The 16307-nt window shown below is 41.3% G+C and overlaps 3 protein-coding genes across 3 annotated transcripts; 2 read left to right on the forward strand and 1 right to left on the reverse strand.

Moving 5' to 3' along the window:
• Positions 1–1584: 1584 nt before the first annotated feature.
• Positions 1585–4911, reverse strand: LOC128297094 (mutS protein homolog 5-like). The gene is made up of 3 exons (XM_053032659.1): positions 4875–4911; positions 2598–4818; positions 1585–2523 (listed from the first exon to the last, which is right to left on the reverse strand). Exons 2-3 carry the CDS (start codon positions 4814–4816, stop codon positions 2274–2276), a joined length of 2469 nt encoding a protein of 822 aa, XP_052888619.1. The 5' UTR covers positions 4817–4818; positions 4875–4911; the 3' UTR covers positions 1585–2273.
• Positions 4912–5924: 1013 nt separating this feature from the next.
• LOC128298836 (venom peptide SjAPI-2) lies at positions 5925–6410 on the forward strand. The gene is made up of 2 exons (XM_053034636.1): positions 5925–6055; positions 6174–6410. The coding sequence occupies exons 1-2, from the start codon at positions 5938–5940 to the stop codon at positions 6362–6364; spliced, it is 309 nt and encodes a 102-aa protein (XP_052890596.1). The 5' UTR covers positions 5925–5937; the 3' UTR covers positions 6365–6410.
• An 8954-nt stretch (positions 6411–15364) lies between these two features.
• Positions 15365–16076, forward strand: LOC128299588 (uncharacterized). The gene is made up of 2 exons (XM_053035593.1): positions 15365–15808; positions 15897–16076. Exons 1-2 carry the CDS (start codon positions 15365–15367, stop codon positions 16074–16076), a joined length of 624 nt encoding a protein of 207 aa, XP_052891553.1.
• Positions 16077–16307: the final 231 nt, after the last annotated feature.

A 16307-nucleotide genomic window follows, 5' to 3' on the forward strand; every position in this document is an offset into this window, starting at 1 on the left:
TGTGTACTTTAAGGGAAAGGTTGCCCATTTTAAAGCCGCACTTCTGTTGATGTCTTCCAAGTTTAGCGCCCAGATAGCGGACCTCGGCCTCGCCATCTCGACCGCGGTCGTTGCCGAACTTTCGTGACAAATGACGCATTACCACCATTTTGCGGCTTGCTTCATTAGCGTGTTTTTTGGGGGGTTGGGTTGGGAAAGGGATGAAAAGTAGTCGCTTATGTCAATCGCAGCCATAGTTACCGGCTGCGTTAGTGGATGTTTTCCATTAGCTGCAGCTGAAGTTTATTTTTTTCGCACGTCCATTGTTACACGCAATTAGAGTGGTTTTGAGTGGGCCACCAGATGACGATCTTTGCGCAGAAGATCCACATGCGTGGAATGTAAACACCTGCGGTCAAAGGTACTCACATATGTGTAAGTATCAAATCAATCTAATAACTGCTTGTGAATGAAACTCTGCAGATATTTTAGGTGCGTAAACGCAATGCGAACATGACTGAACTTCAACATCCAGTCAAAACAGCTAGATGTACGGACGAATTTTCCTCCGGAGGTAGTCAGCAATCAGCAATCAGCCGTCACTTTTTTTTATTGTACATCATGTCGTACTGTAATGTACGCTATTAGCATTATTATTATGGCACCATCAAAATGGTGATTCGCTGCTTCATGTACACACATCCCACATTGTCGATACAGGTGTCGAAAGGTGTTTCAACCATTCCCAGCGACAGGGTAAACAAATTGCGAAGACTACAGACTGGTGGCCTTGTTGAGTTTTTAGAAGTTCCGGGATTTTTTTTTTTTTCGGTTGGTTCCAGCATTTCTGCTTAGCTGGGATTATTTGGATGATGTTTATAAGTATCTTCGTTATTCTGCGCCTCGATATTCGCTTGTGTGGAAAAATATATGTAAAGCAGTTCACCGGATGCGGGATGAACTGGATTTCGGCAAAAAGTTGCACCAAAAACGCCATTACAGCCTGCCGGGTCACACTGGATTTGTTTGCTGATATGATCTCGCCGATGAAGAACGTCGCACGGATGATTGATGGGAAGGGTTGTACAGCCTTGACTCGATGGTTGTTCGGTTCCGTTTCTCCTGGTGGAAAATTGTAATGTGTATGACGACAAAATTAACTTCCCGCGATGGTACAAAAGCGTCGTAAAATATCACACGCGTCGGTATATGTATGGTTTGGTAATGGTTTGCTACAGTGATTTTTTTTTCTGGTCACTGGACTGGTCATTCAATACTCTCGCATTATTTATCGACAACGGGATAGGTGTTGGAAGTGGCTCAACAAGACTGTCTACCAGTCATTATTTCTCGTTTAACGGTTTAGTAGTCAAATTTGTGGGTCGCTTATTGTGAATCGAATGAGTCTTGTTGTCAACATTACCGATTGCTCTTATTGATCGGCATTTCACTATTGTTGGGTGAATCTGAATGAATCTTTGAACTGAATGAATGAATCTAAATCTCTATTCCACAGACTCATGTATTCCTCATAAACCTAGGAATTCATCCGGATAAATGATGGTAGGATAATTTTTTTAAAGTTTTTTCTTCCTACGACTGCGACTTCTTCAATCATTTACGGGAAATTTTTATTTGATTGTTCTTCCTACAGAGTAATGTGAATATATGAACAATTTAATAAGTTTAAATGTTTAATTTCATGTTTAATGTTTAATGTAACAATTTTAAATGTATGACAACATTCATATTTCAACATATTCATACGGCACGGGTGCGCACCCTAACCGGTATGTGACCTTGCCAGACAAAAGGGTATCAATCAAAGTGGAACTCCTGGCATACACTTCACCCTTCCGCTAACATACAATTTCAAGCACTTGCATAAATGCTACGGCCATGCCTGCACTACGCTGAAAATTATTATTTCCACCAACACACGCAACCACAAATAATCCATCCTTCGATCCACTGCCACTGAGCGTGCGAACGTGAAAAATCAATAAATCATTAATTATAAACAAACAGAATCAGTGCGCCATTTCGGTGGGTATTGATTGTGTGACGGCATACTTTTTCGTTCCTGGTTGGGGCACACATGGCGGTACATGCTTCCCTGGTGCCGGTTTGGGAAGCGTTACTTGCGCGATCAATTGCGTACAACCTTTTGCCATCGGTTGTCTGTCGAGGTTCTCCATCGGTAAAGGTCATGTTCGAACCTTTCACGAAACGGTCCCAAAATCTATCTGGTAATCAACCACCGGTGTAGTGTGAGGTTTGGCATGCTAAAAAATTTAAATGTTACGTTTTTCGATAAGATTTCCAGTAGGCTCCACCACTGGTAACGTCATCGATGCCGTGTCAGATACTGCCCGTGGTGGTTGATGCGAAATTTCTAGACACCGTTCCGGTACCCTCGTGATCGGAGTGGATTCCATCAACAGCCGAATGTTTTCCGTCGTCGGTGCTTGGCCACTCGTTTGATGGTGTTTCATTACGGCAAAGGCAATGGCACGAAACGCCAACTGGTACGTGGATTTAAGTCTGTGTAAAAAGGAAGTAATCGGAAATGAAATAAATAGTCCCTGGACATTTGATTGAACTGAGTGAGTCCTTACTGCTCGTTTGGATCGCTAGGGTCGATCGAGGTCACGTCCAACGTGTCACTGCTGGTGCCGTTTCGAGAATGGTTTCGAGTTTCGCGGTGTACCTTCACCGTAAGGTACCGGTGGTGCTGGGTAGGTAGAAACTGTTCAATTCCGGTAAACTTCGTTGTAACGAAGGTGATGGGAGCATTGGGGCCACGTTTGAGCAAATGTTCTATTGAGCCAATCAGCAGAGACTTTCCCTCGAGATAGTTTGTGCCCTTGCCAAACTCGTCAATAAGAACCAACGATTTAGCGGTGGCATTTTGCAGCAAACTCGACATCTGATACAGTTCCGACATGAAGGAAGATCTGCCGCTAAATATCGATTCCGGATGATCGAGCCGCGTGTAGATCGAATCGAGGATAGGAATCTTTGCGTACGCAGCCGGTACGAACGAACCCACATGTGCCAGATAACAGATGATGGCCAACTCTTTCAGATATGTTGTTTTCCCGACGGACGCATCAGCGGCAATCACGTTTAGCAGGTGTCTATTTGTCTCACCTGCGTTCGTGTCGTTCGATCGGTACGATCTTCGGTGTTCTAGCACAACATGCCGTCCAGCTTGTATTTGCAACACCTTTTCGTCGCAAATTATTGGACGCACATAGCGATGCATCTTTGCCACGGTTGCAAATGAAAGCAAAGCGTCTAGTTTGCCTGCCTGCTTGAATGTACCCATCACTTCCGGGAACTTTGTGCCGACAAAGGTCGTTAGACGCGTCTGTACAGCAAGTTCGTGTTCAATCATCGTTGCGACCATTTGGCCGAACTCGTCGTTCAACTCTTTGCATAAGTTAATCTGAAAGTACGCTGTATTCTCTGCTTGGAATACTAAATCAAAGGAGGAGTTATTGAAGATTCCCGACCGTTGCAGTTGTTCATCTATCTGGGTACTGATCACGAAACCGAACGATGGTAGATACGTTACACAGATGTTTGCCATGTCCAGTTGCATTGTTTCCAACCCAAGTCGAGACGATTCCATCACGACTTGCCGCAATCCGTCGTACTGTTCGCGCAATCGATCAACGGCAGGATCTAGGCCGGCACGAATAGTCACCTTGTTCTCCTCTTCACCTTTTTCCAGATCCAAACACTTATCGATCGTGTAAAGAACGTGTTTCAGCGCGTTACCCGGATCGCGCATGTACTGACCCAGCTGCTGGACTACTGTTCCCGTAGTATTTGCATCCTCGAGTGTTAAGGCACAAAGTTTGCAGAGCGAGTACATATAGTAGAGATTTTTCTTCAACATCTTCCAATCGGTATTGCGAGCGGTTCCTTGTAGTATCTTCCGGTACAGTAGCCCCACATTGGACAGATGTTTCAAACACTGATCGAACTGGTTCGCGTAGCGAACATTTGCCAGCAACCACTGTACAGTGTTGAGGCGGTGCTCTAGCTCGTTCCGGTCTCGTACCGGTTGCGTCATCAGACGGCTAAGCCATTCTTCCCCATTTTTCGAGGAGCATTTGTTGAACAAGCTGAACACGGATAGTCCCCGCGAATCGGTACCACACTTGAACCCGGACGGATGCCGGCTAGTGTCAAATATCTGCAACGCTTCATACGTTAACCCATCGATGATGAGTTGCGTGCTGGGTGTGATGAGATTGATCTTCGTCACTAGCTGCGCCGATGACACGGAATCGCCTACGGTATCTAAAAGCAACAGCAAATTGCCAACACTGCACACAAGCAGCTCTTGCTCGAATGGTATTATACTCTCGAGGAAGGTTCGGCACTCGTTTTCATCCGATTCCGGTGGCATGTCTGGAAGTTTGAGTGCTAGCAAACGATTTTTAGCAGCGGATTGTGTATGGGCGGAATACTCAACAGTCTTCACGTTTGCGGGTTGAGTAGACATTGTTCTGTTCACGGCAGTGGAATCTGAACCATCCGATTGGTTCGGAAGAGCTACTGGAACGTCCAAAACCTCACGACAATCTTCCACAAAACAGCTGGGACCAGATATAACGTAGAACAAAGGATGATAGCGCCGGACAAGCTCTCTAAGCAGCACGTACTGGGGCCGTGGTTCGATCGCTTGCTGTATTGCGTACAGTTCTAGTTGATCGATATCGTAGTAAGCAGCAGCGAGTGCCCCCGCATTCCAGCACAGGGAGATAATCTTTCCTGCCTGGTTAGGGGCCGCAGAAGCATTCGTTGAATCTTTCGTCTCCATAGCTAAAAGTAAAATCGGTTAAAAGAGGTACGGAACAACAGATTCTGGCTGGACTTACTTGTACGTTTTTCACAACGAAGTACACACCTTTTTAACACAATTTTTCTAACGGTTTGTTTTTCACTGTGACGAAGTTTCGGCCATTAACGTATTCCGCCAACAAACACGTCGTTGGTTGCTAGATCAATTTCGGAAAGGAAAGGATTTGACATTTAACGAGTCGCCGGGTACGTAGAGATTGCACTCTATTTATAGTCACTCTGTGATGAAGTAGAATTAGCGATGGGATGCGTGAAAAGATCAAAACATGATCATCAAACGAGGTTTATCCAAATTTATGCACCAAAATTTTCTTTCCGTGCTTGTTGTATGGCATCTCTGTTCGAGATTAGTTGCTTTTACACTTACGGTACTAAACCTGAGCACTTCTGGATGGAACAGGTGTTAAATTCACTAAATATGATTCCTTTACACTACGCACAAAAACACTACGCCACTGATTGATACTGGCAAAGTGATTGCATTCGTGGAATGATTTTGGGAGCTGTTTGTGTGACGCCGCAACCACACAAAGCAGGTTAGCAAGAAGCAGGTGGTTTGTTTACAAGCGGCTGCACGTTGAATAGGACAGGTGAGAGAGAGAACATTCTCAATATGCGAGAGCGTAAGGTCGATACGCGGGAGAGCATTTCAAAGATGAAGGCGCGTTTAAACCATCCGAAAGAAGCAAATTTATTACTATAAAAAATATATATTCCACTATACTAAACTAGGGCAGATTTCGGTTGAGAAAAATTTTACATCATTTCTCCAATAGCTAGAAACACGTGGTACACTCCATTTGCTGTGTGCGACTGATAATCGGCATGTGCAACCGACGGGCATGTGCAGCGATCGAAACAATAAACATAATGCACACTTTCGATTGCTGCGTAAATAGTCACGTTTCGTTTGATGTTTCTAGCACGCCAGTCTGTTCTTTTGCGTTCCAGGCAAAACCTTCTGTGGCGTTTGAAGCGACTTATCTGCCAACATTACGTTCCACATGCAGAGCTCGATCGCACGATCGTTTATAATGCGTCTCGGTTTCTTAGTAGACTATTCATACCGTATCGACCAACATGGCGAGTGGATGCGCTGTCTGGATAGTGTTGCTGGTAGGTGCTCTTGCTATTAGTACAGCTAGCAGTGACATTGGCACACCGTGCAAAGTGCTTTGCGACAATGGCGCAGAAATGAGTAAGTAGCGAAAGCAGTAGTCGACTTTTGAATTATGGACTCCATCTGTTCGGATCTTTCGCCTTTTTCACCGTCTTTCTCCTGGAACCTGATGTTATATTTGATTTTGTCTTTACAGCTACTTGTGAAAGAAGAACGGAAATCTTCAATTGCTGCGGTCCATGCAGCGAACCGACGTGTGCGGAGCCGAATCCGAAGCAGGACTGCAAGGAGGGATGTAAAGCGGGTTGCTTTTGCCGAAATGGATACGTTCGTTTGCATGACGGTGGTCCATGTGTGCCAATCGATGACTGCAAGAATACATATTAACAACACGACTTAAATAACTTAAATTTCTTATTTCGGTCTTGCTGATTTGCACTTATTAAATAAGGTGTCCTGACAATTCCTGACTTAATTGAGAAATTATAATGTATAAATAATACTACTAAAACGGTCATGAGTAATTAACAATCTGTTGCGAGCGGTAAAAATTGTGGATTTTTTGTAGTGACATAAATAGTGTCTGTATTAAGCAATTATTTCACTACCATAAAACAGATATAGTCGAACAGTGGAAGCATTTTTGATGCTTATTGCTTTAGTAGTCGCCATGGGGATGTGGCAATTCAGCATAATAATATTCGTTTGTCTCCTAAACGGAGTTTCGTATGCTGGGGAGAGAAATTCTAACCAAACACTGTTTGAAGGTCGCAACGAAACCAAACCGTATACGTTTAAAATTTTAAAATACCTCTGTGTCGGGACACCGTACAGACGTAGCCGTTTGAACTACTGTAAAACGGTTCTGCGCCGCAACAAACCGACGCTGCTCAACGTGTCCGTCACTGTACCAGAAGTGCTCAACTACATCTGGGTGGTGGTAAAGGTGCATTACAAATTCTCTACCTATCAGCCATTTTTGATTGATATGGAAGAGGAAGCGTGCGAATATATAAAGAACCGTCCAGTCATACCGCTGACGGACTACATATTCGATACGTTCATAAAATCGGTTCCCGCACTTTCGGCACCATGTCCACACGGGGTATGTTAGGCGCAACAGAACGCAAGCGATGGAAGATATACATTGATTATACATCCGTTTGTACTTCACAGAATCGTACGTACAACATCGTTTGGTGGCTCGAAGAACGGCTTACACCTCGTTCCATTCCAGCAGGAGACTACCGGTTGGATTTGAAATTTATCGCCAGGGATAATGCGACTATTTTCGCATCGGAAACGTACGTTACGGTACGGCGCACTGGTATTATTGGTTCGATGATTGAGTGGTGAAACAATTGGAACGTTTAGGATACGTATATTCATAAACAACAATTTTTCGTACTGGAGCACGCCAAGTATTATTTTCGTATATGCATCTTTGAACAATAGGAAGCGTTTTAACGAAACAATAAAACTGACATGAGAAAATTGTTCTTTTCAGTTTATTTTTTATAATGTGAAGTGAGGTAAATAAACAAAGTAGGTAGCAATTATTTTCAAATTATAACCAACTGCCTTCAATTAGCGTTAATTACGCTTGGTTTAAGCAGATTATGCTTATCTAAACGATCGATAATCATTGTCAATTGCTCATTTATGAACGACCCGATCATACCAGAGATGAACTATTTAAAGATAAAAATAATGGCCAAAATAACTATATACAATTCGAACAATTTAACCGATTCGATATTTTTACAAAGAGTGTACATATTAAGAAGTTAGTATGTGGCCGCTTGGTAGTTTGTTTGGTAGCGACGCCGGTTTTTACACAATAGGACCGGTCCAAAATCCCAACCGACCAAACCCCTCGTACGGTGGACCGACTTTCGAGCTGTAGGGAAAATAAAGTCAAGGAAAGCCAGAAATGGCAGGCTTAGCCCTCTTGAGGTTTTTGTGTCGTTGAAGTATAAGACAAAGATTTATGCGCCGATATTCCGTGTCCAGGAAACGAACTTTATGCAATGTCGTATTTTATACACCTGTGAAGAAGTAAAGAGCACTAATGCAACAGAAAATAAATCTGCCAAAAAAGGTATATAAGCTTACTAGCTTCCAACCGTTATTGCTGAATTTTGGATAGATTTATGAAAACGAGAAATGGCTCTCTTTGCCAATCTCTCTTGACCTATGTGTACAATTTTCTCAAACGTTTTCTATTCATCCATGTCCACGGGGGGTGTTGCGACAAGCACCAGCGTTCTTTCAATTACTTCATGCATTAATGCACAAACATAATAAAACACATAAACAGCACACTGACTTATTTTAGGACACTTTATTTGCCAAATCGATTGCCTCTGATATGGCTATTTAAAAGGAGCTGAAAAATCACGTCCTCGTTCGCCGGGTTAGCTTTTTAGAGTGCCATTTATCCTGGTCGTTGATCCTCTAAGTTCGGGCGTGTTCGGTTCGATCAGTTGCACCGCTCGATGTGGCGCCCTCTATAGCCTAACGGTCGAAACCAGCTGTCGCATTCGAATCGACCGTTGAATAATATTCAACACCGAGTATGATATGCATCTGCATTTTACAAATGTCACACTACTTTACTGGAAGGAGTTTTTAACATTGGTTTTCCAATCTTTGTCATCATAATTCACTTCAAATTTTTATATTGCTGTTGCACTCAACGGGTTGAATCTAACAGTACGAGGGATTGGCCCGGTTGGGATTTAGTACCAGTCCTGTCGTGTGAAATCGGTACTGCTATCAAATAGTTTTGTAACTTTGGAGTTTAGCGGGTATTTTCAGCATACATATTTTTTCGTTATGCTTATATTTTTTAACGTGAGTTTTTACTCATCCCAACTCATAGCAAATGGCGTGTGCGGCCTTGTACATTACAGTTGCGGGTCTTGCAACACTTGTGCTAGTATCTCTGTCTTGGGCAAGCCAAGACGTTTTATCCATTTCTGAGTAAATTAAAATGAAGTGATAACGGATGCATTCATCAGAAAGGCCGGTAATTGCAATTGGCTGACGTCGCTTTTTGACCGATTTACAGAGCTTCTGCCGGAGCTCGAAATCGCGCAGTGATAGTTGTGACTGATAAGTAAATAGAAAGAAAAGAGAAAGAAAGAAAGAAAGAAAAAGACTTTGCTTCAATTGCATCAAACGCAATTGCTCAAATTTAGCAGCATTGAAAAAAACACACTGGATTGTGATTCCAAAATGAACAGTAATTATTTGAATAATTCAGTAATATTTCTAATATCCATAATTTCAATGTGCGTAATATTACAATGGTCATTAGTTGGTCCATGATGGAAAGCCTAAATGCTAAACCGCCTTTGGCAATTATAACAGAGTACAAATGAGCTCTTTATTAAAAAAAGGTAAGTCAATGTGTAATATATGAAGCCACCGGATCAGATCTGCTCATTAACTGGTAGTCTGCCGGACAGAAAAGAGGGTCGTAAAATTCTGTGTTGGTGCAATGATGTTACGGTGTAAGGAACTGGTGTTCATCTGGATTGTTTTATGGAAAGTATGCATTTTTTCAAACGGTGAAACTGTCCAGAACGTGAAGGAAGTTGAAAACAACACGCGTCCATTTACCATCCGAGTTATGCGTCTGTTGTGCATTCATACCCCTTACGAGGAAACGGTAGTTAGAGAATGTCGAGTCATCTTAAGGCGTAATGCAAGAACGTTGATATGTGCAACGGTTGACGTTCCAAAGTTATACAATTACGTTCTGGTACAGTTCCGATTGTTTTATAAGTTTACGACTTATCAACCACTATTGATTGATGGAGCGTTTGAAGCGTGTTCATATATGCGAGGTTCTGATATGAACCCGTTGGGAAACTATATAATTAAAGTGTTGAAAGAATTAATGCCCCATACAGTTCACCCTTGTCCGATTGGCGTAAGTGTTGGTGTAATAGAAATACGTTACGGATTTGTATTACTAGTTGTTGATTTTCAGAATACAACATACTCTGAAAGGAGCGAGTACAAGGAGGAATATGCACCCAAGTCCATCCCAGCGGGAGATTACAGGTTGGATCTACGATTTTCATCTAGATCAAATGTAACAATTTTATGGATTCAAGCATTTGGAACAGTACGAAGGAAAGGAGTGTTGGGATCGATGCTGGAGTGGTAATCATTTCGTTAAACTCATGACATGAATCTGGCATGCATATTTGGCATGAATATGTAGGCATCGATGTTCATACGATTGTGTAAAGGACAGCTTCTGTTTTTACCGTAGATGGATCTGGATTTTTTCGGAATGGAACTTCACGTATAACTGAACGTACGAAGATAAACACTCCTTAAAACTGTAACTACATAAAGAAATGTATGGAATGTTGTTTCATGTATGTTTTTTATCTTTCCAATTGTTTTAAAAAATGGTTTAAGTTAATATTGAGAAAAAGAGTACTGTAAACGAGTACCATCCTTGGTTTGAAGCGCTCTCGAGGCGTTTAAAAGCCTTTTAAGTTATAAATGTGCTTTTGAATATTATTTTCGTTATTCTACGAGTATTAAATATTCGTGCATCGTTCCATAAGCTAGATAAAATAAACTGCTTGCTGAGGTGGCCGGCTCAGGCAAGATCAATGTTTTACATAGACGATGGTTCATAAGATTCAAACGAGGACTGGATAAATCATGTAACTGGCAACATGGCATCATCAATGGTATTCAGTTGATGAATATGTGAATTGTGCTTTAAATTGATTATCTATTTATTGAGTCATTAGTACCGATTATAGACACAGTAAGCCTCCTTCGATGCGCGTGAGATCACTGTTTTAAAGTTTCGATTACATTGTTCCATGTTCCATGCAACCATGTTGCAGTGTGAGCAATCGTCCGGTAATCCATCTCTATACCAAGATCTGCATCGAAAGCCGTCATTTTCAATTAAATTACACTAATTATACACAAACCATTATCTTCGCACACTAGGCATTGTTGTGTCGAAGCGTCAAGTATATGAACAGTGAAACAGATCAGTTCATTAACTCATAGCGTGCCTGATAAAGAAGCCCTGCTAGCTATGCTACGGTGCACGGATGTCCTGTTGATCATAGCTGTATTATTGAGCTTATACCAATTCGCTCACGGAGGAGTTTTTGAGGTTTATGAAAAACAGAAAAATGGGACGCGTCCATATACCATCCGAGTTACACGAGTGATGTGCATTGATATGCCTTACGAGGAAACGGAGATCCTTGAATGTCGGGCGATCTTAAGACGAAAGCAGCGATCGTTGATAAGTGTGTCCATTTACGTGCCAAAAGTGTATGATTTCTTGTGGCTGCAGTTTCGATTACACTACAAGTTTACAACTTATCAACCATTTTTGATCGTTGGAGATGTTGAAGTCTGTGCCTATTTGAAGCACCCGGCGAACAATCCGCTTTTCAACTACATGCATGGCGTGTTGAAAGATTTACTTCCTAGTATTGTTTATCCATGTCCTCACGGAGTAAGTGTAAATGAAATGGACGTACGTTGTAGCCTTAAAGAGTTCCTTGTATTTGCATGATTTTCAGAATAAAACGTACAGTGAAAGAACCGAGTTGAAGGAGGAATATACGCCCAGGTCCATCCCAGCGGGAGAATACAGAATGGATTTAAGATTTTCGACTAGCTCAAATGTGACTTTGATATTTATTCAAACATTCTTTACTGTCAGGCGCAGAGGAGTTCTGGGATCAATGTTGGAGTGGTGATTTTCTCTGTAAGTACACCTTGTGGGATAAAACATTGTAAATAAAGGTCCACATAATTTTTGTATATTATTTCGCTGTTTGGGATACTCGTTTCAGTAGTTGTTTGGGGATGTTTGGGATTTTGTTTCAGTATCTTTTTGAAATGCATCTATGTGGTTTACTCATTACACTTATTATATTAATCAAACAATATGATTAATGCATATGAAATAGTGAATATAAAATTCATGGACACTTACCAATTTGTTGAAAGCAAGGGATTTCACCGATTACAGACTTCCACTGTGCTCTTAGAGATGGTTGTTATACATAGTATGGTTTATGCAGTACCATTAAGAGTGCTGGCCCAAGATAAAAATCGTTTCTAACGGTTTTTGTTGTTTACCAGTTGTCGTCTGTTTCAGTTGAACGAAGTTGGGTGTATATAGAATTTATATAGTTCCAGTACTCACACACGTCTCTGAGATATGGACCTTCCTCAAAAATAACGAAACCCTCTTAGCCGCGTTCGAGAGGAAGAAGGTTCAGAAGGAATTTATTGCTCGTATGTCTGGATGGCCAATGGAAGAGCCGATACAACGACGAGCTTTGTGAATTGTACGGCGAACTTACTTTCGTACAACGGATTAGACTCGCCAAAGACTCTGGTGGGCTGGCCACGTTATGAGAATGACACCGGACGACCTAGTCCGTAAAGTCCTTTTAGGTCATCCTCATGGACGGTGGAGACATCGTAGGCTCAAATTGAGATGAAGTGATGACGTTGATGCGTCCCCCAAAAAGGCCGAGGTACTGGATTGGCAGACGAAGGCGCTCGACCGTGGCCGGTTTAGTAGACTCCTGCAGCAGGCTAAGACCGTGAAGTGTTGGGTAACTCAAAACTCAAACTTATTTTTGTCATTTAACACCCAATGGAACATCAGAAATTAGGATGTCAATAAAAAATTGCATTTTGTTAGAAAAATACGGTTAAATTGAATTGATAAGCATCGCTAAATTCAGCACCATTAAAATCAACTACTTTAGCTGGTATGCTGACTTCAAACACGGTCATACAAACACCGATCATGATGCCACACGTTCTAGTTGTAGAAAGTTGATCATTGCACCGTGAATGAGCGTCCGAGCACTAAATGATATTGAATTATGCACTGATGATTAATGGTTGATGTATGATTGCATGAAGTTCTTGAATACTGGAGCCTTTGTATCACCAGCTAAGTGCCACTCACAGGTGACATTCGATGGTCACCTTGATGACGTGTACATTGTGATGCGCTTCCGTGAGTGACGGACTCCATCCTCGATCGTTAGCAAGGGCAGTATTGACTTCGTAAACGCTTATTGTTTATAATTATTGTATTTTAGTTAATAAACATCGAATTTTTTAAGAATACACATTTTAAGATAATGGATAACTTGGATTTATTATTCTGAGAGTGTTTAGAGCTCTTCAAGCTCGATAAAAGTTTTATGAGTCGACGATGCTTGATATGTTACAATGGATGCAATCTGGATCCACTACTACACACCGGAATCCAAAACCACCATGTGAGAGGGCATCGGAAATTATCAATGGGTATCAGAAGATTACAATTAGATAGATAACATGGAATTAGTATAAAAATCCTTTAAATAAGTTAATTTTTCATGTATAGACTATGAAGTAACCCCCGCCTCCCAAACAGCGTTACGTAAAAATAGAATGAACCCTGATCACTGTTTTCAAGTTTCGATTGCATTGGTAGAGTTGGGAAAAGAATATTACAACCATGTTGCAGTGTGAGCAATCGTCCGGTAATCCATCTCTATACCAAGATCTGCATCGAAAGCCGTCATTTTCAATTAAATTACACTAATTATACACAAACCTTTATCTTTGCACACTAGGCATTGTTGTGTCGAAGCGTCAAGGATATGAACAGTGAAACAGATCAGTTCATTAACTCATAGCGTGCCTGATAAAGAAGTGCTAGCTATGCTACGGTGCACGGATGTCCTGTTGATCATAGCTGTATTATTGAGCTTATACCAATTCGCTCACGGAGGAGTTTTTGAGGTTTATGAAAAACAGAAAAATGGGACGCGTCCATATACCATCCGAGTTACACGAGTGATGTGCATTGAAATTCCTTACGAGGAAACGGAGATCCTTGAATGTCGGGCGATCTTAAGACGAAAGCAGCGATCGTTGATAAGTGTGTCCATTTACGTGCCAAAAGTGTATGATTTCTTGTGGCTGCAGTTTCGATTACACTACAAGTTTACAACTTATCAACCATTTTTGATCGTTGGAGATGTTGAAGTCTGTGCCTATTTGAAGCAGCAGGAGATCAATCCGCTTTTCAACTACATGCATGGCGTGTTGAAAGATTTGCTTCCTAGTATTGTTTATCCATGTCCTCACGGAGTAAGTGTAAATGAAATGGACGTACGTTGTAGCCTTAAAGAGTTCCTTCTATTTGCATGATTTTCAGAATAAAACGTACAGTGAAAGAACCGAGTTGAAGGAGGAATATTTGCCCAGATCCATCCCAGCGGGAGAATACAGAATGGATATAAGATTTTCGACTAGCTCAAATGTGACTTTGTTATTTATTCAAACATTCTTTACTGTCAGGCGCAGAGGAGTTCTGGGATCAATGTTGGAGTGGTGATTATCTATACTGTGTGATAAAAATTTACGAATAAAGATTTTCAATTGAGAGTAAGCTGCGGTGAATGGCTTACAGCGTTTTATTGCAATGTATTTTTGTACAATTGAAGGGTCTTAATGAAAATTAAGAACAACAAGCATATAGTAAATAGTTTAGTGTAGTGAGATGCATGGTCGTTTTGTTGATTGTAGGTCACAATTCTTACAATAGAGCCTATGTCAGTAAAAAAGTGGCAAAAATCCACGGCACGCTCCAAAACCCGTGTACAAAAAAAGTTATCTAATTACTATTCATATGCCATATGAGGGGCGGAACAAAGGTGTTGGTATTTGGTAGTGGCAACAATTTCACATGACATTCAACGGTTAGAAAAATTTCATCCGGACCAATCCCCCATACGCAAACCAGAGTATTCAGCTACGGTTAAATATAGTCAAAGAAAGCGAAAATAGAAGGACCTCAACCCCTATAGATAATAGTGTGCCTCAGAATAATAAATGGGGATACTATACGCAAAGAATGTCATGCTATCTTCTACGACGACGACGTTTTACGACTTAACTTAACACGAATAGAAAAAGGAAAATGTGGTACTACAACCCTGACTTTCTTTGCCTTTATTTATCAGTAGCACGTTAGTCAGTTTGCGAAAAAAACACAAGAAACAGTAGCTTTCTGTAGATAGTTTGTCACTTGGTAGACTGCGTGTATAACAACCTTGACCGGTAATCGAAATTGTTGTAAGTTGGAAAATGGAAGAGCCATTTTGATCATGATCGCTCTTGCAATGTTGGACCCTCATCAAACAAAATACAGGAAATATCTAAAAGCGATATGCGTATCTATATCGTTAAAAAGTTGGAAATTGGCATGACATAATGAAGATGACTGTATATGTTTATCCATTCGTTTTTGTGCAGCAACCATTAATATATAAGCAGCGTTTTGCAGCAGCTCTATTTGCAATCATGGCAGATATTCTGAAGCCAATAGCGTCCCTCGTCGTTCTTGCTTTGGTTTGGGGTATTTCAACTGCCACGAACAATTTAAACACCAACCAACGGAAAAACGAAACCCAATCGTACAACCTGCGGATGACACGGATGTTGTGCATCGATACACCATATTTGGAAACGAAGCTTTTAGAATGTCGAACAACCCTGAGAAGAAATCAGATGCCGTTGTTACGTATAGTGATACAAGTGCCCAACATTTACAATTACATAATGCTTCAGTATAACCTGTACTACAAGTTCAAAACGTATCAACCATTCTTGATGAATGGTGAAGTCGAAGGATGTTCTACGTTGAGAGAGATTCAACGTGGAGTTATGCAGGATCCTCTCACCACCTATATATGGATGATTATGGAAGATATGTTACCAAGTATAATCGTCCCGTGCCCACATGGAGTAAGTTTCCAAGCCTTAATGGGTTTGAGTTGTAACTTAACTAAGCAAAGTGACATCGATTTTGTATAATTGTTATATTTACTTCCAGAACAGAACGTATGTAGTTGATACTGTGTTTAAGAAGGAATATGCACCCAGATCTGTACCTGCCGGTGACTACAGGTTGGATTTTCGATTTGCGACCGAACGGAATGTAACGTTGCTATTCGTGCAGCTATTTCTCTCCGTCAGAAGAAAAGGCGTATTCAACTCTATGATAGAGTGGTAACCTATGTGTGTTTAACTGTTGTAAAAGTGGGGCTATTAATAATTCAATTACGATGAACCATTTGGTTGTTTTATTCGTTAGTATAAACGATTGCTCAATTTTTTTTGTGCTGCCCAATGATGTATTTAGTAGCGGTATCGGATCCACACGACAGGACTGGTATAAAATTCCATCAGGACCAATCCCCCGAACGCAGGGCAGTCTGTCCAGCTACCGTTAAGCACAGCCAAA

Source organism: Anopheles moucheti, chromosome 2 (assembly GCF_943734755.1).
Source record: "Anopheles moucheti chromosome 2, idAnoMoucSN_F20_07, whole genome shotgun sequence".
Classification (NCBI taxonomy): domain Eukaryota; kingdom Metazoa; phylum Arthropoda; class Insecta; order Diptera; family Culicidae; genus Anopheles; species Anopheles moucheti.